This window comes from Columba livia, chromosome 7, assembly GCF_036013475.1.
Source record: "Columba livia isolate bColLiv1 breed racing homer chromosome 7, bColLiv1.pat.W.v2, whole genome shotgun sequence".
NCBI classification, from domain to species: Eukaryota; Metazoa; Chordata; class Aves; order Columbiformes; family Columbidae; genus Columba; species Columba livia.
The window spans coordinates 4447151-4471674 of NC_088608.1; the positions used below are offsets into that span (position 1 = coordinate 4447151).

Consider the following 24524-nt stretch of genomic DNA (forward strand, 5'->3'; position numbering starts at 1 on the left):
TAATATGTCCCTCCTGTGCAAACTCGTGCATGACAGCAAAATCCGCGTACAAATTCTTTTAAAACTTTTTCATTTATTTTGATGATAATTGTAAAGGCTCCACCATACTTATAAGATCAAATTACACGGTTTTCCTGTTCCTTTAACATTAAGGCAATTTTCATTATTGGTCTAAACCGTTTTAATGAGGTTCTTCAGATTCTCCTCTTTGTTCAAAACTGATTTGATGGTGTCACTGGAATACTGTGTTAGGTGAAGTTCTTGAGGGGGGCCAAAACGTGTTAAAATATTATCTCAGTGCACACCTGAGAGATTCATGAATTGCTCTTTGTAGCCCAACAGAATTGTGTGCTAACAAAAGGAAAAGATCCATAAATATCACAACATATCTCATTTTAAAGGCCAAGCCAAGTCAATCTAGAATCAGTCTTCCTATGGACAGGTTTTATCTGGGCATCCTTCACAGAGAAAAACCCTGAAAAGGAGCTAAAACTTCATGGGTAGATTTTCTTGATTTTCTTTACATTTCTTTTCCAACAACTTAATTAAAACTTTCCAAGAAAAACAAACAAACAAATAAAACCAAACCTCAAAAGGAAGAAATGGTTTACCCACTAATTTTCTTCCCGATGCCCTTTGTTTCTTAATATATTGAGCTGTTTTCCACCTCAAAAGAAAAAAATCTATTCATGGGCATGCCTTCCAATTTTTTATTCTTTTTCTTTTTCCTCAAACAGTTGCTTCCAGACCTGGAAAGATCTATTTTAAAAAGCTGTGGAGCAGAAAGAGTTTGCAACTGTGAAGGGGAGGTCATGGAAAGAGAACTAGGAGGTTACCAGGGCACATTGTTCCTTGACACCTCCTGGGAACAAAGAGCCCGGAATGAACCTCTTTAGTTACCAGTTTGCTGCTATTACAAACATGACAGCCTCTATTTACATCTTCGGTGAAGATATATTTTCTTATGGGCTTGAATTTGAGTGGAGACTGTGCTAGAATATGCAACTATAATGGTCAGGAATGTTACAGCTTCAATGTATTTGTAGATAGGTTATACACCTTTTGTGTGGAATACAGTTGTTTAGTTTAAACCACACTTTCTCATATATATATATATATATATATATATATATATAGTTTTTTTTACTGCTTGGTTTTATTCAAGATGGTAATGTACACATTTCATCTGTATTTTGTTAACACCCATTTATTAGAAGCCTTCTCTTCTAGTCTCTCCGTGTCCTATATCATCCCAGCATCTCTTCTAAAATGTGATGTTTTTTTCTTTCTACTCCAATATCACTTAATCACTCTTGAATCAGAATTCCACACAGCTTTCCAGGTAAGGTTTCAAAAAGCTTTCAAAAATAGATTTAATAGTGCTCAGTCTCCACTGAAAATACCTAGTACTGCTTTCTGAACGAGATTTTTTATTATTATTATTAGTGTTATTGTTCTTGGGACAATACGCACGTATGCAGATATAGCATACACATATTCATAAATTTACATGGATGGATAACCCTGAGGTTATGCTACCCACATAATCATTCTCAATTTTAAGAAACATTTTAAAGAGTTGCACCTCAACTTTTAAATATCTTGTTTCTACACCTTTTTTTTTTTCTGTTCACATTAGTTTTTGGGTTTCTACTGCCTTCTGATATTTAGATTTGGCCAAAAAGGCATAATTACAATTTATTGTGTGAGATATATTGTGGTGACCTTGGATTTGTTTATAAGTCACCATGTTCACATGAAATTGAGGCTTTCTGATGCCATGCCAAGCCCCAAAACTTCCTTGGACAAGTAAATGGAGGATGGGAAAACAATTTCAATAGGAGGCTCGCCAACTGTGAATCTGAAGGCAGTTTGATTAGGACTCGAAGCCCACAGATTGAGATTATGACAGAAATTTGCATAATGCCAGAGACTGATAAGATTTGGTTTCTCAGGAACCTATTACGTGATGATGTTAAGGGACTGTCATGGATTTCTTACAGTGCAATATGCTGACTTGTCTTTCCAAGACGAGTTGGCCTTGAGCCTTGTTCTTTGTAAGCCTCGAGTGAGGTTTCTTTAGATGTCTTTTGAAAATCTCTTTAGACATCTTTCGTAACTTTCCACCGAGATGATACAAGGATGTTATGACTGTCAGAATAAATGAATGTATTTGCTTCCTTTCTTTTTCACAGCTACTATTTCCATAACACTGCATAGTAGTTCAGAGCAGGTCCTTGTTTCACTATGTTTCCACCAATGTAGCTCTGTTCTTCGATCATGATTATGTATCGATGACTTGATTTTTTTTTATTGCCTCCTGACACAGTTTTTTTTTTTGCTGGATTTTGGTGCAGACAGTTTCTGTGCAAACTCCTCAAAAGTTGTATTATTCAGTGCAAACTTTGCTGCAGCCTGCTGAAGACCGAAGCGTGATCATTGCCCAGATGGATGCAAGTTTCTGCAGTACATATTGAACCGTGCAGGCAGTGTGTTCTTGGAGGACCTTTCTGAAGCAAGACTAGAGTCTAAGCTCAGAGAAAACCTTCCTACTGATGTGACTCATCCCAAAAATGAAGACAACTGACCAACATGGAGAGGACTGGCAACAACAGACAGCACCACTAGCTTTTGTGGGTTTAAAAAAAGTCTGTCATTCTCATTAAAAAAAAAAAGGATTTTTACTGATTTGCTATGTTATTATTGTAGATTTTGTCAGACAAGACCAGTAAAGACCAGTAAAGACCAGTATTTCCTACCAGCAAAACTGTAATAAATTTTATATCAAACATCCTTCAATAACCACAAATTTATAAAACTCTATCATGTGTGAGATGCTAAATAACCATCTTAAATTTCCATACAGTACGGTAACATGTAGCATTGTAGGACTGATAGGAACGACATTGTGAATTCTGCTTAGCACACACCAGAAGAACCTAATTGATATATCAAAAGGATATGTGTGAAATCAGTTGAAAAAAGTGTTAATGGTCTATCAGAGCAATCAAAAATAAAGAAATCCAGGACTTGACAAAACAAAAAATTATATGAGTATCTAATGTAGACCTTAGTAGTACCTAAGCACTTTAATTCACCATTGTAATTCTGAAAAACCTTATCCAGCTGCCATCTATCCCCAAAAGTGCATAAGCTCATTAGGTACTGTGATTGTGGCCTTCAAAGAACTTTAGGTGCCAATGGTTGTGTTTCTCCCCATGTAGAGAAATGTTTCCTTTTCTGCCAGAGCTGAAAAGCTTGAGGTCCAGAGGTGCGGGATTACCTTGTCTAAGTGTCTGGGGGGGAGCTTGATCCTGTGGGGAATTGCCTGAGCCTAAGCCACATCTGCTGACTAGACCTGGTACCCTACCAATGTCCCATCTCCAGGGACTTAGTGGCTATTGTGGATCTCATGTTCCTCATACCACGACTAGAGACATCTCATATTAGGTTGTGGAGTCCACTAGAAAACCTGGAAGTCAGGTTTTGCAATGCCACATTTTTATTAATCTCATTCCCACGTTGTTCTGCCTTAAGTGGGAAACCCATAGCAGTAACAGATACCTTCATTCAGAAAACTGTCTGTGGAAGAATCATAGTTCTGGCAAAAGGATTTCTATTTAGAGTATACGCATATACATCTGTCTCTGTGTGTGCATTTTAAACAATAAATCACCTATTTATCTGCAGTGCTTACGTGACACCTATTAAATTCATATTAGAGATAAGGAACTGAAGTGAAGGCATAACCACTAGACCCCATTGAAAAAATCTTTCCAATATAGTAATTTTTCCAACCTGTTGCAGGGAAAATCAAAGACCTGAACTCAAGCCTTTCAAACCAGAGACAGATGTTGCAGCTTTGGGTGGAATTTTCCTTTGTGGAATACCAGTGGAGTTTTTTTGTAACTGCAGTTGGACAGATGCACTATCTATACAGATGCACAGTCTATACAGCTTTCTCCAGCTGAAAAGGTCTGGAAGGATGAGTCGATATTTGAATATTTCCTATGTGTGGATATCAGCCATGATTGCACAGAAGCCGGTAGTAGACAAATTATTTTGTTTTCATGCCTTCTGCCTGACACCTTTCAAGAAAACTAGTTCAATTAAAAATATTTATAATCAACTAACACATTTACCTGCTAATATTTCTTAACAGATTTTGAGGTAGTTGTTTTTTTTTTCATTTCGGTGGCTGAAGTCCTGGCATAAGTTTGCATGGCCATGCTGGTTGAATTCTGTAAATAAGGTGATTAAGTGTTTCAGTTATTGGCACTTCTACCACCTTACTCACATGAAGCACAATTTTACTTGCAGACAATCTGTTGAACCACATCTGTTGATCTTCCATGAAATCAATAGAACTATTTGCTGTGCTAAGTAATTTAAGTGTGGCTGAACCTGACTTCATAGTAGCATTTTGGCACACTTTAGAAGTGCGTATGTCTTCCAAAATACCACAAAATTATTTGCCAGTAATACACTAGACAAAGTCCTTGAAAAACCTGCTTTCCAAATCCTAAGAAACAAAATTAGTATTAGGTCAGAGGTCTTGTGGCCTTCCATTTACCATTTATAAATTCTCTGATATAAGCTGTATGGACAGTAATTACCCAGCTTCAGCCTGGCAAGCAGAATTCCGAGATTCTATAATGCCCTGAATTATCTTCTAATATTCTGGTCATATCTAAATTGTTCTAATATCTGAAGTTATTTATAGGGGAAATTGAAGGTGGAGAGCAAGCCTTTTGCCTAATACATAGTTCTGTAAAATTTTGTTCCTATGCACATAGTAGAGATGTTAATTAAAATGGCATCATCTAGGAAAAGTAATACTAAGCTTGCAATGGATTTTTTCACATAATCTTTAAAATAGCATCAGCATAAGGACTCCATGGCACCTCCTGGGTACTCATTCCTCCTGAAACTTCTAGCTAAATTACTAAATCCCCAGGAAATATTATTGGTAACTTGTTACTACCCACTACCGATACGTTTTTAGACCGCTTCATCTTACCAAATGTATGGTGTTGACTGAGGGGTGCTCGGTGCTGGACCAAGGATATAACCATCATGCCAGTGTGGGAATGTGTCCTAATTGCCTTTTCCTAGTTGTCATCAGGTTGGTCTATTTCTGGTAATATTAAGGGCTCCTTTGAACTGTACTGCACACCCATGTCCTGCATGCTAATAATTCCCATTTTCAAAGAACGGACAGAAAAGACAGAGATACAATAACCTATTTTTCACAATAACCTGAAGCAGAAGGGAAATTTTCTAGAAGCTCAGTACTGACCATGCAGAGTAATTAGCACAAAGTAGACAAAAGTATCAGCTACAATGGAGATGATATCGAAAAAAAGAGGTATTTTTTTTACTTTGCCCTTTATTATTAGCATACAGAAGAGCTCCAAAAACACTGAAAACACCTAATTGTTGTTTATAGATGGTTTTTAAGTGGAGTTGGAGAGAATACGGATTGGTAGATACTACGGTAGTAAAGGCCAAATAAAGAGAAGATTCATTGGAAATCGTAGATTACTTTAGACAGTTGGATTAGGTAGAAATCACCCTGATGTGCAGTAAAACAAGCAACAAGAATTAGGACTTTGAAATACTGCAAAACATGTCTTAAAGTGCTAGCATTTTCTTCCTAGGAATAAACTGTCTTAAAATCCCTCTATAAATGACTGTTCATTAGCCTATCAATGTGTATAATGGCTCTCAAAATCATAATAAGAATTAATAATAGTTCAAATAGCAGAAAGGGACATTAATTTCTCACTCATACATATTAATGTGGTAGTAGACAGCCTCTTCCTGACAGGCTTTCAAACTCTGAATTCGCAAGTCTGTTACTGGCTACCTGTTCTTTCCACTGTTAAAAACCTCCCCACCAGAACACCAAAAGATTTCACATTGCCCTGACTTGTACACTAGCAGTGAGCAGAATACAACGCAAAGGAGATCATGGTGTCCTGCTAATGTTCTTCATGGTACAATAAAGTTTGCTTAGCCAAAGGGTACACCAAAGGGCAACAAAAAGCAGCTATAAGGGTGAGGAAGATGGTATTTAGCCCCAGAAGACCAGTATGATGGTGGATTATCAGGAAGAGAAAGTGATAAAGGCAGAGGATAGGTATTAAATGCTTAGTTCCAGAATAAGGTGCGTAAGAAGCGATGAAACAATGTGCCAGGCTGTGCTCCACAAGCTGACTGCATCCCCTGAAGGCACCACATCATCTCCTTTCCAAGAGGACACAGGTGCATGGAGAACCACCTAAAGGGCACAGCCAAGTGCTGATGCTTCAGTGAGCATTTATCCCAATGCATTGCAGAAACTGAAGCTGAACAGTAAGAAATTCTTTATTGTTTTTCTCGTCTCAGGACTGCAGGGACTGTGCAACAGGAACTTAAACTCGAGAGATGTTCCCCATCTAGTTTCCATGTTGTTTGAAAGGAGAAGAAAGCAAGCCGCCAAGAGTAAACTTTCAGGTAATGCATTTCTTTACGTTCTGTATTTAATTGCATTGAATCTCTAAATAACCAAAAAGGGAAGGATCTTGTGAGATGTATTTAACCTCATTATATCTGATGCTGGGTCTTGAAAAGCTTTAGTTGAACTAAAGACTCTTATGAATATAAAATCAAAGTGAGCCGTACATTAAGGGTTTCATATGCTCTGACAGCTGCGCATGTGCACACACAGCTCTCATTAACAGGAATGGCAAATACGCGATGCCCATCATTCAGAAAACAGATCTCTGTGTGCTCTGTTGGGCTTGTTTTTTTCCTAGAGATTCTTCTCTATTGGACTTTTAATTAATCTCCTACTAGGCTTTTTCCCTTTAAACTTTCCCTCTTTCCCCCTCTTTTCCAATGGGAGTAAACCCCCAAATCACTCTGTTTTTTTAGGCAAGTTTTTCCAAGCCGATACAGTTTTACAAAATGCACCTGCGTATGTTAAATACAGAGAGGGTTTCCAGCACACAAACCACAGAGACATGTAACAGAATAAATGCCTTGGACTCTGAAAATACTTTTGATGACTGCCAACTTAAAAAAAAAAGAAAGAAAAAAAAATGGCAAAAGTAGATATGAAAATGAGAACATGAATGTTTTTGCATTCCTTTTGTGATCACTGCATGGCAAGAGTTTGCAACCTTGTGAAACAAAACACATGCATTTCATTCTGATTAACATAAAGACAGCCCCTTCTAACATGATTCACAATTATTAGTCTCTCTTGTGTTCGGGGATATGTGGATTATCAGCCTAGCATATTGTTAATACATACACATTTTAATTTCTTTCCTAAACCATTTTAGGCACTACAGTTAAATCGCATGTACAAAATTTATAGATCAATGATTTGATATTTTTTCTCCACTTAAATAACTAAATGCTGCAGGAGATAAAAGGCAATCGAAAACAATAAAAAGACAGGATCATGGATAACGGAAGGTAAGTCAGATTTGAGATGCCCCTGTTCCTCTATTTTTAAGTTTATTATTATTTTTGCATAACAGGCTATTTCACTAACTTCTACTGTATCTGATGTACTTACTTATCGCCTCCACAAACTGTTCAAAGAAGCAGTATGGGAACAGCGGCTCAGGCAGCTCTCTGAAAAACATCTTGAGTGCTCCGGTGACAACGTGGATGTCCTCCCACTGGCTGTCATCCAAATTCAGCTTCTCTTCTGGGAAAACACGAGGAGAAATGGAACAACTGGTTTTAATGAAACAATTACAAGACACTAATTATTATGTTAATGTTTGCCTACTATCATCAGCAACCGTTAACAGCCTTCTGCACCTAGAGGTTTGGTGCTGTGCATGGTTTTTTTTCCTTGTTTTTTTTTTTTTCCTTTTTTTTTTTTTTTGTGGGAAGAGAACATTTTCAATGGAATACCATCTGTAGGAATGCAGCTAACAAAAAAACAAGACACACAAAGAGACAGTACCATTGACACAGTGTGTCAGATACATTTATTCCCATAATGCATCAGGATGAAAATTAGCATCACAGCTCAACATGATTCAAAGCTATTTGGTTTTGAGGCCGAGGGGCTAAGAGTTGCCAACGATGGCCGGCTCAAGGGACCGGCCTAAAGGCCTTGCTGAGCCAACAGGAGACATATGCTAAACATGGCAATAGAAAATGAGTTATTGCTTTACATGTGTTAGCCTTGCTATGTACAAGGGAATAATGGGTAACGCTTTTCTCCTTTTTTTTTGCCTGAATGTAATGTCAGCAAGGAATAGAGTACTGTGAGAGAAAGGATATTAATTCCTCCTTACTGCTTCAAAAATATTTTGTTTGGTTTTCATCTCTGGGAGGAAGATTTGCCCAGCAACAATATTAGACAGACCCCTGTTGGCCTACCTAGGCTATGCAAAGCTGTCAAAAATGATAACAACACTAAAGACAAACCACAAGTGCTTACAAAACTGTTTTGCAAACAAAAATAATAATGTTTTCTTTTGAAGCTCGACTGAGCTAAGGAATTTAAATATAAAAGAAACTAAATGCTAAAACAGAGTTTCTAATAAAAATAAAGCAAGATTGGATGATTATTCTATTTTTCCTTTTTTTTTTTCTTTTTAATTCTTGAAGTGTGATGCTGTTAGAACATAAGAAACAGCGAAGTCATAATCCATAGAAAACTCTAAGAAAGTGAAAAATCCTTATTAGTCCAAATTAAAATGACACACACACACACACACTTTCTCCAAGTTCTGTTAGTCCAAAAGTGGAGTTTGCTTTTTTCACATGTGCTATGATTCTCTTTTTTAGAAAATTTCAGTCTGAATGCAAATCAGTGGCCAACCATAAAAACTACTGAACAAATTTAATTTGAAGCTTCAAAATCCTGAAATGTTTTACTAAATGTCACTGAAATTTCATGTTTAGCAATTCAGCTGGCTCCAAGAGCAGCCTCTTTATTGAACTGTTGTTAAACAAAATGATAAAATTATTGGAGACATAGGGACACCCACAACTCCAGACCCCTGGTACTCTAATGCAGTAGTGTTCCACTATGGAGTTTACTTTTGGACAGAAAATCTCATTCAAAATTGAGTTGTCTTTCAACTTTTATTTCATAAATGTTATTAAATGCTTTTTAAATTTCTGGATTCAGGAAACATATACAAATAAAGGAACGGACCCAATTCCTTAACTTGGAGTAATGTGAGACAAAGCTGGAACAAAGGCAGACTTGTGCATTTCATTTAGTTGTCTTGATTGCTTCTTTGGTTTCAAATTTTTTTTCTTTTCTTTTTTTTTTTTTCCTCCATTGAATTACCTCAATCATAAAAGTAATGATTTGATCTCAAATGAGTTACCAGAGGGGATCTTCTTTAGACTCTGAGATCATATTTGATTGATCGTATTTCAACAATTAGCCTTTTATTTTGCCACACACTATTGAACTAGATCGACAGCATCTTAGCAGGCCAGCTTTAAACAGTCAACTGTTAACAATAGCATCAAAAAGAGAGACCTGATGGGGTTTACTGTCACTTTAAAGAACAGGGTGGGTTTTCACATTGTTGAAATCTGTCAGATATTTTGAAATGTCCCTCTCACTATGGTGCCACACCCCCTGCGTGCCCTTATAATAAAATTGGTTTTACTCCTGATTAAATCATTTTCTCCCTACCCACTACCATACTTCTCATAATGGACCTGTGTGCTCTACAGCTGGTGTTCTTCCCATGGTACCAATTCTTACTTTATCTTTTAAGCACTTTGCTGCTAAGATCTCATGCAGAGTGCTTATGTTTTGTTAAGAGCTTCATTCTTAGAGAAATAGCTTAACACATGTTCTAAAAATGTTGTACAACTTATTGCTTAAAACACATTTAGAAAATGTATAAGTACTGTAGCTTTGGCACAGAACTTTAAGTAGAAACCTTAAAAAAAATCCAACTTGTTTTTGCCATGCATTTGTCTCAAATGTCTAAAGTGGAATGCTTGACTTCTAAGGCTTTATAGAGACTTATCTTACCAGATTTTTGCACCATTTCCAGCTCTTCAAGGAAACGTGTTAGGAATGTATCATCGTGAAAGCAAAGGGTGTCAATTTTCCCTCCAGCAATAAGAGCGTTTTAAAAAATGTTTGCTACAAGAAACAAATGCCAAGTCCAGAAAAAAGAAAGAAAATAGAAGTCCATTCAGTGTAAGACTCGTGTTTGGTTCCCACTGGTTGAAATCACTCACATACCATGGCGATAGGGCCATAAACAAATGCACTCATGAATTTCAGGCTGGGTTTAAGGGGAGGACCTGACTTTTTGGCTTTGTTCAGACATATTTCTTATTGGGGTGTTTTGCTTACATAAAGATTAAGTCCCAAATCTGGTATTTAAACTTGACAGTCAGGGACTGCTTTCAGTCAAGAGATACTGTATCTGGGAAGATGCTCAAAATCTCACAGTCCTAAAAATTCGCTTTAACTTGTCAGTAGTATTTGATTAGTTCAACCATCACTGCCAGTTGATATCATATATCTTAGATACAGACACAAATATGCCCAGAAAATCCCATAAAATTTATGCTAATACTCAGGCTGAAAATATAAAGACCACATTAAGGAAAAAAAAAAAAAAATACTACGGGCACCTGTCAAGGTTATTAGTTAAAAAAAAATCAATATACAATACATTCATGAGGGGAATGTGTGTTTTACTGTGTTATTATTCTCAGTAAATCAGCCTTTTCAGCAATGCACATTTTTAATGGCATTTGCAATGTCTGCAGCAGAACCAGAAAGGAGTTCATCTTTGCTTTAAGAACACTATCATAAGGCTATCCTTGTCCAAATAGGAAGAAAGAAATCTATCCAAAATCAGCTAAAAACCGTTCTACCATTAAATCCCTGAGCATCAGAAGTCCTGCTTCACCCAGGGTACCACATCTTCTTGCAAGTGTTCTCATAGATGACCCCAAATCACCTGGAAAGCAAAACACAGGTGACAGCACCAGGTGTGCTCTGGGGGTTCTGCCTCAAAAAACTTTCTGAAGCCTTTGGTGAGACATGTCTGGGTCTCAAACTGAAACCCATTTGATAACATCGCTGCCTTTTTCACCCATCCCCTGCTGCCAGCTGCACATGGTAGCACCGGGATAGTGATGGGTCCCAGGGGCATTTCTTTACTTTCTCAAACTTGAAAACACCTTTATTTTTTTTAAATGGTTATATTTGTAAAAAATAATTTACTGGTCATTCAAGGTCTTCAATAGGAAAAAAAAAAAAGAGCAGACTCAAGCAGAAGTTCTCTACTTTTATCAACACACCCCCTCATCACTAAATCCCTTGGTGAGGGCTGTTCTCATGGCTGGCAGCACAAATATTAATTTATACACTGAAGGTACATGTGTTTGATAGCTGTACCCGCATTTTGCAAGCTACAGCTAGTCCAGAGACACAGCAGCCTTTTTGCCCCACCCAGAAATGATGGGAGCTCAAAATTACCACAAAGTATTCCTACATCAGGACAAACAGCCTCTTTCAAAGTGATTGTACTCAAATTAGAGCAGCACTAGAAAGCAGAGATGTCCGGAGACAACACAGCAATGGGTTGCTGGGAGGTGGTGGTGGTTCTTACTAATCATATGACAAGGAGCTCACCCCTCAGCGATGCAGCACATGATGCTTTAGCTTCCTCTCCCTTAGTAAATCCTGTCCTCACATTGCATTTTATGTACACACTCCAAAGTGCATGTAATCCCTTGAACTTTGAATAAATAGTACAGTAGAAGCCTCAACTCACGCAAAGCAATACATTAGGAAGAGTGTGTCCAGAAGGTCAAGGGAGGTTATCGTGCTCCTCTACTCTATCCTGGTGAGGCTGCATCTGGAGCACTGTGTCCAGTTCTGGGCTCCCCAGTTCAAGTACAAGGAATTACTGGAGGGAGCCCAGCAGTGGGCTACAAAGATGATTTGGGATCTGGAGCTTCTTTCTTATGAGGAAAGACTCAGAGAGCTGGGTCTGTTCATCCTGGAGAAGGCCGAGAGAGGATCTTGTCAATGCTGATGTCTCAAGGGTGCGCATCAAGAGGATAGGACCAGAATCTATTCAGTGGTGCCCAACAACAGGATGAGGGGCAATGGGCACAGGCTGAAGCACAGGAGGTTCCATCTGAATATGAGGAGAAACTTCTTCACTGTGAAGTGCCAGAGCCCTGGACCAGGCTGCCCAGAAAGGTTGTGGAGTCTCCTTCTCTGGAGACATTCAAACCCACTTGGACACATTCCCGTGTGATCTGCTCTGCTGAACCTGCTTTAGCAGGTGGGTTGGACTGGATGATCTCCAGAGGTCCCTTCAACCCCAGCCAGTCTGTGATTGTGTTCTTTAGTCAGCCAGATTTTTATGAGTTCTCTCCTAGCTAATTATTCTCCCTCTCTCCCTAGCTACGTTTTGGGAGGTCCACTGTCCTCCTTGCACTCAGTGCAAGGTCCTTCACTTCCAAAAGTGTATAAATAAATCAAAAGAAAATGTAGCTAAGTAAATAAATTTTGTATACAGCGTGTTTCTAAGCAGCTTTTGCTGAATCCATCCAATGCTACTCTTGAATTACCAAAGATACAGTCAGCAAAATAAAACTTTCACGCATTACCCCTCTGCTAGAGGAACATGGCCTTTTACCAGAAAATTTAAGCCATGATGTTATAATGACTGAGCATTTACTTATTATTGGAGTGCCCATTTCCATGGAATCCAGGCGCAAATTACTGAGCAACTTAAGCTAAAAAGCAGAACATCTCCGTGTGTATCCAGAGTGCTGTTTATCCCAGTCCTCTGAAATGACAGTTCTCTTGACCTCGGGACACACTGGACCAACTACTGCTAACTTAAATCTCAATCTGCGCCAGAAAAATAAAAGATTTCTGTACTTGAGCACACTGGGTCATATTCATCCTCACATAATCCCACAGAGGTCTGCGGAGTAAGAGAGGGATGAACTGTCTCATTGTTTCTGTTAAAAAGATCCAGTACATTGAGTTCAGAAATGGTACATGGTGAAAAATGCGGAGTGGTTAAGAGGTTTAGGAAATTGGTCAGATAGCAACACCGTTGCGTTGGGGAAATTCCTGTGCCACCAGCTGCTGTTTGAAACTGGAAGGATAAAAATATAGCGTGGTACTGAAAAGAGAATCTTTTTGGTGGCCAGAGACAGATACCATCACTAAGATGCTCTTAAACGTCATTCACTGCCCATACCTGCTATGGGGTCAGATGGCAGCGATATTAGTTTTGACTTAGCATTTCTGTCTCTGTGGTTTGAAGCAATAATTACTGTAATAGGCTTATAATTACAAGTACTTCTAAAATTCAGTAAATTTATCTCAATCAACTATTCCATATGGGAAAAAAAGAATGATTTTAAATATAGAATGTTTTCCCTCAAAATGCAAGCTTCCTAAGAATAAATAGACCACCTGCCTACAAATCAACATATTTCTGAGAGACCCACTCAGAGGTGACTTATTAACCCAAGCACAAGGATGGAGTTTGGCAGAATTTCTGCAACTCATAGAAATTAAACTGCTATGCTGAGCAAAAATTACATTTGCCTTACTGTGGTAAGATTCTGTCCTCTATCTAGTTCTCTCTACTTAGTTGTCGAACAGTAACTTCAACTTCTTAGTAGTTAAACACACTTTACATTGCTTTTCTGTTTATTCTTCCCTCTTTATTCTCAGCCAGACTAATGACTCTCAGTTCTCTGTGCCAGCTAATGGATTTTATTCCCTTTTCTAGGTGGATGACAGTATTTCTCTTCCATATACCATAGACTGCAGAACACAAATATCAAATACTTGCCTAGATCAGGGACTTACTCCCCATGATACATTTTACTACTCAAAAGCAAAAGTCCATTCTGAATTCTGCTTTCAAATTCATCTTCCTCTCTTGGTCATATGTTGTATATACATGTATTAGTCAAGGTAAATATATCTCCCTTCCAACTTCAAATCTGTTATTAACATTTTTTATTGTGTAATTGCTCTCCAGTAAGCTTCTCTGCAATCTAATTTTAGAGGTTTCTTTTCATTTACAGTCAGGTCTTTTATCAGAATTGTGTGTATCAGCATCCACAATTCTGCATTTTAAATAAATTGAAGGCTTTCAAGATCTAATAGAGAAAGGAATTGGACAATGACTCTCTGTCCCATTTTCATACTTCAAAAATATGTTCATATTCCTATCTTTTTAATTGTACTACTAACTCAGAGTGCTTTAAGATTCTGTCATATAGCTCTTCTGTTCTTCTCCTTCTTGCTGTTTCTAACACTGCTTCTATTTCCACTCTTGTCAAAAGCCTTTTCATAGTCCAAAAATCTGTACACAATGTTTTGTAATATTTGGCAGACTTATCTGAAACCTAATTCACTGCTTTCTTGTGATTCATGGGTCATAAATTATTTCATATGTAATGTACCCCCAAAGGGTAAAAAATTCTTGATATTAAATTTCAACCAGACAGTTTAACGAAAAATAAAAAAAAAAAAATAGTATTTTTGAGACACTCTGAAAAGATCTGACCTCGATACATGGTCTAGTGTGTTGTCTCCCACTAATGTTATCTCAGTATCTTTCAGTGATTATGAGATTTCAACACGCTACAAGTGAAAACACTTCTACCATAACGTGGGCTTGCTGTGGACAACTTTTAAGGAAAGGAGAAATACAAAATGTGTAGCACTGGATCAGACTACTGATGAATTAAATCAGTTCTGTCTCCTGTGATCGTTAAACTGAAATGGTCTGTACAAAACCAATTCAAAAAACAAGAATATCACCCAACCCTTACTTCTTGCAAACAGCCAAGTATATTATTGGGACTGACCCCAATAACAATAAGCTTGTGCCTCAGTGAATGAGTTTCAATAATCAAAGGAAATAATTAACAAAACAAAGATCGCTATGACTTCCTTTATGTAAATGACTACCAAATGTAAATAGATCAAAGCTTGAGCTAAAATTAAGCAATTCCCCTAGTCCACTTGCAATGCTGAAAAGGAACATACATATGTAATTTGTTTACAATTATAAGGATTATCAGTGAAATATTAGTTTATTGTTTTATTAGAAAAACAGAAATTAAAATTATTCTCAAAATGTTATATTCCTTACATATGCAATCAGATTTATTTTAATGGGACTATTTACAAGATCCAAGAGTACTCGTACCCACAAATCTCCATTCTCACACACCATTTTGTAGGCTGTCCAGCCAAGAAATTCTGAATTTTTTAAAAATTTTATTTTTAAGAAGCGACTCTTTGCAATAAGACAGCTGAAGGAAGTATTTTTACATGAAATCAGGTATATACAAGCTCTGTAAATGTCAAGGACAAAACGTTTTATTTTGTATAGAATTTATCTTTTGGTTCTCTAAAGTCAAAACACTTTGGTTCATCAGAACTTTTACAAAGGACTGTTTCATAATATGAATCCATTTGGATTATCTGACCAAAGATAAGACTTCAATGGACTTACTATATCATTCACCACTGTACCAGTGCCACAAAAGGGAATTACAATTAATTGGATTATGTTGGTCTCCACCCGCTGATTGTAGAAGAGAAAGTCTGAAAGTGTAACTATTTCAAACGGACCATATCTCTCATCGACCATGGGATTTGGGCTTTAATTTACCAATAAAGCTTAATTTCTTCTCTATATTCTCTTCTGGTTACGAAGAGGTCATTTAAACACTTTATTCAAGTTCTTCAAAACGAAAGGACAGTTTTGTTAAGTACTTTCAAACTAGCACTGTAGCACTTGCACCTTGCCTTTAGGCATTATTTATTTTCCCTATTAGCAATAAAGTGAGTTGTCTCGAAAAACACGAGCCAGAGAACCCAAGCCCACGTTTGGGTCATAAGAATAATTTGTGCTTCATACACCCTCATTCGGTTAATGAAATTTTGGCTGAAATTGTTACCTAGCATGACAATTTGTTGTCAGCTATATGATGTGTGACACTACATGGAGCAGAGAATATAATTTCATATCATGTAGGTTCCTGCACAGACATGAGGCAGTGAGAGTCTTCAGTCCCACGTTAGATATAGAGATAACTGTATGGAAAAGTTACACTAAGAAACACAAACATACAAATATAAACTATGAACATGCAAATGACTCATTAACTTGGAAATAGTGATATTCTACAGTGCAGCTATATTAACGTGTTTTAGTTAATATGACTTACGTGCTAAACGACAATACTATTCTTATTCTAGATGTCCATATATATGTCTCTATGTATTATATTTCTGCTGATGGCTCTGCCTAAAAGCTGTTAGGATTTTTCTTCACTATCCTTACTGGAAGGTTATTTCACTGCCTAATTCCTTCTAGTTACCAGCCTGAAATATTCAACTTTATATACTTTTAAAATAATTATTAATATCAGTAATGCTTGCTTTGATTTTTTTTTTTCCCCCAAACTTTTGCGTTCAGTCTAAGAAATAAAAAGTCCTCAGTCAACTTACTTCAAAACCATGTTGCTTAATTCACATTTGCATTACTTTTTGCTAATATCTGAAGCTCTAATTCCATTCCCTGGATATTAGCGGGACTAGCTATGCTGTTAAAGATAGGAATGCTTCTAAGTGCTTACTGAATCAGGGCATGTGAGATGATAATTGTATGTGTTTAAAACAAAACTTTAAACAGGAGGGGATTATATAAGTTGCTAAAACAAATATATCTTCAAGTGCACTGAAGGGCTTTCAAATGTTAACGAAATGTCCTTTGATAATAATAGCACTAATAATAACATGACTTTTCAAACATTTTAATGCATTTTAAGAATCACATGTTGCCCTGAATATGGAAGATTCTCAGAAAGTGCCCTTTTTTCATACAAAATCATCAACTTCAGAGCAACGTCCTCTCTGAAGTCACACCAGCGGAGAAACAGATATTAAAGTATGTCCTGATCCAGGCATGAGTTAGTCTGTGCATTTTACCTTCTCGTGTACAGTGCCTGCTTGCAAACACTGAAACCTTTACTACAATGAAAGTAGCTTTTGTTTGAGGAACATGATGATTTTAAAAATATAGAAACCCTAAGTTTACAGTCAAACCTGTGTTCATTAAATGCATGACCAGTGGAATTAAGAGCTGCATACACAGAAGCATCTGAGACCTTGCTTAGGTCTTTTTAACCAAAACGTTGACATTTCAAGGCCAGCGTGGGCTTAAAAACATAACTGCATTAACCTGCCACGTGCAATTCCATGTGCACAGCTATACCTTCTCTCAACGAGTCTTAGAAGATGCATAAATACGACTGGGCACATGTAAACACCCTTGGCAATGTTCATGTTTCCTCCTTGGCAGAGAAGGGGTGTCATGAAATATGGGTGACTCAGTGGCGCAAAGTTTTCCTTTTCCCACACAAGACTCACAGTCTCATGTGGAAGAAGGAGAAACGGCTCCCATGCATCCACCAAATCCAACATCACACCTTTTCCTCCACCTCATGCACACATCCACATTTTTGCATTTTCACTTGCTCTGGGATAGGACATAACGCAGATTTGCTGCATTAACACTGTATTTGTGCCTACCTTTGCCTTGGGTTTATCTCGATGTGCATTCCTCTTATTTCACCTAAACTTACAGACCTATATTTCAGGAGAGAAAAGGTCTGCTTTGAAACAGTTTTTGGACTTTCTAGTGCATGCATTTTTCCTGTTCTTCAAAATAGTCTTGTGAACGGACTTGTAATAACAGGAGGATTTCAACATAAGAGATTTTCATGTCTTTGGTTCCTTGAGATATGCTCAGGTCCCTCCCACAATAAATAGATTAAAATATTTATTAGATTAGTGTAACATTTCAAATAAATGGAGATTTATACTTCCTTTTGGATACAGAATCTTATAAAAAGTTTCAAGGCAACGCTCAACAAAGCAGTTGACAAGAAAGACAGCATCTGCTTTCCTGGCTATTCAAGCTGAAGTTTTTCATTCTAAATGCAAGCAATGTTTCCGAAGTTAACGTAATTAACTCACGACAATCCTGAAACATCATAATATAGGATGCAGATGGAAATTCAAAACTTTAAAAATGTCATATAACTACAAGAGGATTATCATTTTTTAATGGCACAAATCTGAATACTAATTAAAACAGGTGTTTTTATTTCAAACACTTTTGCACACTGACATTACTAGGAGGGTTATTTATGTATTAATCTATGAGGAATCATATACTGCTCAAAAAATGTGATGTGCAATAACAACAAACTTATGAGATAAAAGAATGACACTGTACTGCTTCCTGAAACAATAAAAGACCAGTAGTTCAATTAGTTAGTAATTTCTGTGTGACTATTTGACAGATTCTACTAATTGTTCAGCCCCCACTAACTATTGCTTTACATAATTAATTATATTCAAACGCAAACAACAAAGACATGTGGGCCAGTTGCCCTTTTGACAATGTTTTTCGCAAACTGATTTGCTTACCAAAAATATTTTTAGAACTAAAAGATACTAATCTTAAGTGGAAATACACATCAAAACGTTGAAGCAGCTCTGCATTTTACCATGGTTATGAGAAAAAAATTTGGATTGTTTAACATATCATTTATGCTGCATGCATAATAGCTGAAGTCTTCTAGCAGAGATCTTTCATATTAATTTAGCATTGCATAAAATTCATAGTAACAGGTCCAAGGGTCAAGCATCATTCATCATTAGTTGAAGTGACATTTGCAACCCTTCATATAGCAGCTGCTTGAAAGGGGAAAAAAGGTATTCTTTGGAAGAATGGGGGTTAGCACACAATCCTGGCTCTATCTGCAGAAGGGAAAAACAAGGTGCCACTATGTCAGCATGGTAATGTGCTTAAATTTGGTGATGTCATTCTTCCCTAACCCCCACGAGTCACAAGGCACAAGGCAGCTGCATTCCTGAACTTAGTAGTTCGGGTGGAGATAAGTAATAACTAGATGTAAATGAATTACATTACTGTGGTTGTGAACATAGCTCTGTGCATCTAAATTATGATTTATATCAGGATCCTATCTTGTTTTTGAGAGTTTTCAACTTGTTAACAAGGCAGCCCTTGTTCTCATGGCATCCTTCAGGCATAATAGTTTCTGGGAAGCCAAATAAGATCACTTTTGAAACTGCAAGACAGCATTCCAGGATTTTGCAGCAGAACACATTGGCCAAATTAGGACTTCTGAAGACTGTTAACTAACAATTTTTTTTTTCTTTGTGGCATGTCTTGCCTACTATAAAACATGAAGATCAGAACAGGAAGTGTGGGCAATTAAAATGAAAATGTAATCATCTGGAAGAAAAGATAAATTTGTATTAAATGGCTAATACTTCACAGTCCTTTTGATATTACAAGTACTTTTAAAGAAAATATATATTTTATGGCATAGTAATTTTTATTATGTGAAACATGTGATCTCTTTGGAATTATGCACAATTTTAAATCGCAGTCATTAAAACAGCATGCAACACAAAGTGGTTGGATTTTGGAGCTTTGCTAATATTTGGTCATTTTCCTCAACTTTGCTATTATACCTGAAATGTATTTAATTTATTCGCATCGCTAATTATCCACTAGTATTTAAAGCACTGTCATGATTACTGACCTAGACTACTACTTCCTTCTTAAAAAGTTTAATGATTTTTATGAAGAAAACCAATGGTTTTTAAAGAGTCACTTAGAAGTGCCTGAAGAATGTTCATGGACGCTTATTACACATCGTAATTCTATGAGCTGCTATAAATTAAGCTGCCAGTCAAAACACTTCTACTGGTGAGAAGTTACTTCTCCATACTCTATGGGTGCACTGGGCTGCCCCTTCATTGAGTTAAAATACAGTGCTGCAGGTGTTTAATGGTGAGATCTCATTATAGCAAACAACAGCACGTTGCACACCAATTGTGAGCATCAGACCTATTCCCAAAATGGTTTGCAGACCATGTCGGTCATATTTTATCTCACCTAGAATATTAGACAGCTATTCATCAACTATCCCCAAATCAGACAGAAAGTGTTTCTACAAAGGACCAGTGTTACTGGTCCATTAGTCTTATGGAATCTCACCTTCCCATGGATTTTAGTAGCTGTGCAGACATTAAATACGCATGTAAAGATGTTTTAGATACCAGAAAGGCAGAACGGCTGTAAAAGGAATAGAACAGCAGAGGCAAGATGACTGGCAGATAGGGTTGCCACATCCCCCTTAAAGAGACTGCTCCTTTTCCACACCTTATGTCTCTTGTACCATAAAAATATGCATAGATATATGTGGGAGCATCATAGCAGATTTCTTGGGATGCGTGCCATGCATCTGAGCTTCGAAGCTGGCTCAACGTTGTCACCATTAAGTCGCAGTGTACACAGCAACACTTCAATCTAATTTCAATTAGGGAAAAGTTACACAGAAACTTCTTGGAGAGCACACATGACCCTACACATAATACCAATTAAATTCAGTATCATCAGTGTCTTTGCAGTGAACATTGATACCACCACCGAGAGGAAGGAATTTAAAATGAGGCAACGCTTGATGACACTACCTCCATCTACAAACTGCCTGTGTTAACTAGTACGTCAATGATTAGTGAAACAGTGGGATTCATCTGTGAAGAAATGGGGTGAAAAGGAATTTTTAATGAAATTTTCGTTACAGGCAGTTTTTGTGTAACACAAGGTAGAATATTGCATCATTATGCAACAAAATACTACCTGGTAAATCAATAAAAGCCTAATCTACTGAGAAGTTACAGATACCAGGAGTGTTAAGCAGTTGTAACTGATATAACAGGAGGACTAAAACCACAGGGTGTTTCAAAAAGATGGGCCCAATTTGAAATCATTCTCTCTCTGAAATCAGGTCCATCTTTTTGAAACACCCTGTATTTCTCATACCAAGGACACAAAATCTCCTCAAACCACTTGTTTTATGTGCCTAAATATCCCTCTGTCCTGAACTCAGACAAATCTGTACATAAAGAGAATTCCAGTATCGTTAAGTGGGATCAGTGAGATCATACTCATGTGGATACGCAGGCACTTCACTTAGAGTTGTTCCATTTCCTTTTGTTTGCCGAGTCTTTTATTGAGAAACAATGGAACAAAAAGCACGGCAAGTTAAGGCTTTAATTCTTGACAACCACTTTTTTTTTTCATTCAAAACTTAGAAGATTCCTCTAACATGCAGATCACTTGAGAGAGATTTAAAAGTGGCCTTTAAGCACAGAACAAAACACCACCCTCCAAACCCAATATCCCCCAAACCTGTAACAAAACCAGGAAGAAAAGTCATCCTAAAAGTGTTAAAAGTCCTTGCACACCATCACTCCTTGGTGACTGGGGAGATTTTATAGTCTTTCAAATCTTCTTTCAACCACAAGATGCCTTAAAGGGACAGAAGGTCTTAAAATGTGCTCCCTATGTCCTCGGTTGAGAAAGATGCATCGAAGGGGGAGGGAGGGGGAGCCAAGCCACAACACAAAAAGCATTAATGCAAAGAACAGTGGGGTCTCTCCCTAATTTGACTTTCTCTACAGGTGGTCTGCAGCTGCATCCAAACAGGTTACACTACCGCCTTCCCATGGGCATTACAACAAAGTAGGATCTGTATTCACAGGAATACATTTACTAGCACGGACTGATTCAGGTCTAAAAATAAGAAAAAAGCATTTTTCAGAATAGCCTGAGGTAACTCTCTGCGCCAGCAGAAGACAGTAGCACTCTTGTTTCACTGGCTGTGCATGATGATAAAGGATATCAGAAACCTACTTCATATGACTCATTGAGGCCCACAGCCAGCTTCCAATTGATTCATTTTATTTGTATTAGTTTGTTCTCCATTGACTACACAACAGGCTAGACCAAATCAATAAGCAATATTCTGTTTTCTATTGACTCGAGGGTAATTTCGCACTGGGCCCTGCCACTGCTATATCTGATTTTATAGTTCTGGGTGTCATCATGGAAACAACAGGGCCCAGAGATCGCTTAGTATGGGAAGAAATGGGAAAAGATTGCAAAGGTAAGGTGAGATATTGGCTTTTAAGCTGTTACATCTGCGTGAAGAGGTGTGAGTGGTCTATGCTGCAGCTGGACAGCTTGTGGTGCTCTTCCAAGGGATGTAGAAGGTATTTCATCTTGTGCCTAAGCCGTTATAAAGTGAAAAACACACACGCATACATGCCTTTGATAGCACGCAAAAGTGATGCAGGAGTGAGATGAGCATGCAACTCTTGTGTTCTTTTCCTCTCGGTGCCCACAGCAGGTCCCACAGCCCCAGGACAAGGCTGTGAGGTGGTGCTGTCAGCTCCCACACCTGAGTGGGGTTTGCACAGATGGAGCAGAAACCATCAGCTCAGAGCTGCCCAGATCCCTGCTGCCCTCACCACCGCAATGTGCTGTCCCTCTGTATTTGTAAAAAGTCCTTTGTTGAGCTTCCTTAATTAGACAGTTATGTTTGCTTACATGGATTCCAGTACAATTAAGCTAAAACACACTGCCCTGGAAGTTTTAGTAATTTTTTTCTCTATTTTTGCCAGCTTGTCCACAGTATCTTGGGTGGTGAAATCTGCCTACTGACTGCCTCCAAATGCCTTATCTTTAACTTCCTCTTTTTTTTCTTATTTTCATTTTTAACACTTCATCTTCTTACAAGTAGTGGCTAAATGTAAATAAATTAGTTTTTACCCCAAACTGTCCCACACCACTTCTTCCACATGGGCTTGCTGACTTAATCAGCATAGGCGCAACACAGCTGTCATTAACCCTACACAAAGACCAGGACACTGACTGTATTTTAACATGCTCTATCTCTTTTTCCATAAAACTTGTGAATCCTCGTTCTGCCCCAGGTCTCAGATTCCTTGAGCTGCTGTTCTGTGCCTTACCCAAAGCAGAGATTCGGCTTTTTAGTGTCTCCGATAAATATTGGCTTTTCTACACGAGATAAAAGAACCATGCTGGATACCGGGATGGATGTACGTAAGGGGTGGCAGAATACGGCCCAGTGTGTTCTTCCTATCAAACACACTTGACAAACTTTAATGAAAAGTCTTCTCTACTTCCTACTAACAGATGTTTCCAATTTTTTCTCTCTCAGCACTTTAAACCACCATCTTTAGTTTTCATGTCTAAGAGACATTATTATAGGATACATCATAATGATATACTGTACATTCATATACAGTATCCCATACAATGACTGGTTGATTTATAATTCAGATCCAATAAAGGGAAAAATTGATTTAACTGATGACTAGTGAAATACTAAATGCATTACAATGTTTGAAAAGAACATCCTTTTCTTGCAATACTAGTGACATAATAAAATTAAATATGGATATAAGATAATGCCCATTATTATTAGGCAAGTGGAATCAAAGGAGGCAGGAAGAAAAGCAATCTCTATGGATCAAGGAGCGTCTCTTCAAATGTACAGAGACATGAAGACAAATGGGAAAAATTGACAAATAAAGTAAATCCAAACAATCTTAAATTACAGTATAAAGCTAGTTTTCTAGTAACTAGTCTTTGTCTACCAGGACTTCCAGTAGCACTGGAAAATTTCTGTACTGTATTGGGAGTAACTGTGAATTCCAGTGGTCAAACTTTTTAATAAGCTCTGTGTTAAATATGTATTTCCTCATTATCAGTAAGCCCTTATAGAAGCACAAAGACACTATTTAGTCCCACATCCAAGAAACTCGCATCCCCTCGGTCCCCTTCTTCTCAAATCCAACTTCTTCCTTTACCCTGCAAAGCCCCTATAGAGGTTCATCCCCACAGCTCCCCCCTTCCCACACAGCCCTACCCAGGCAATGCAGCCACTAATTTCCACCTCAGAAGCAGTTGAGCTTTTAACTTTCTTTAAGCATCTGCTAGAAGTCAGTCTCTTCAACATTTGCAAATATCTTTGTTCTTCCAGATGGGTAAATTGCTTCTAATACAAAATAAGCGGCTGTGATTGCTCACACTGACTTGGATTGATGGTCAATTTTTTATAATCCTGCTGCATTCGTTTTTCCTTTAGGAACATGTGCATTTTGCTTCTGGAGAAGCAGTGTCAGACAGTAATCTCTCCAGAGTTGGAGCCAATAGAGTTTATTATGTTGAAAGAGTCATTATAACCAAAATAACACCCAAATACTGGCACTCAGCTATACCTCATTTTACTGTTGCATCAGTAACATTTTAAAAGACTACAGTAATCTCACATATTTTACAGAAAAGTTGTTATTGTCTCTAAAGATCTTTGGGGATTTTAACCTATTTTATGGAATTCAAGGAAATGTTACTAATCGGTTCATAAAAATGCACCAGCAGAACCTATGGGGTCAGCTAATTTGAGTTTAAACACCTACATTTGCAAGTGCAAAACTGGATAATTATGCTTCTAGCTGCCCATTCATGTGTACAGATGGGTGCACCCACACATTTTTGTGGGATAATTTTTGGAAGCCTATAGAAAATATGGTCTTTAAAGAT

General features: G+C 37.6%; 1 protein-coding gene across 9 annotated transcripts in view; it reads right to left on the reverse strand.

Annotated features, from left to right (window-relative positions):
* The window catches only part of ARHGAP15 (Rho GTPase activating protein 15), a 362427-nt gene that overhangs the window by 91145 nt on the left and 246758 nt on the right, over positions 1 to 24524 (reverse strand). For all 9 annotated transcript variants that reach the window (XM_065070247.1, XM_021296541.2, XM_021296543.2 and 6 more), the window contains one exon: positions 7571 to 7705. In XM_065070247.1, coding sequence (XP_064926319.1) covers positions 7571 to 7705 — 135 coding nt within the window. The remainder of the gene's footprint in view (positions 1 to 7570; positions 7706 to 24524) is intronic.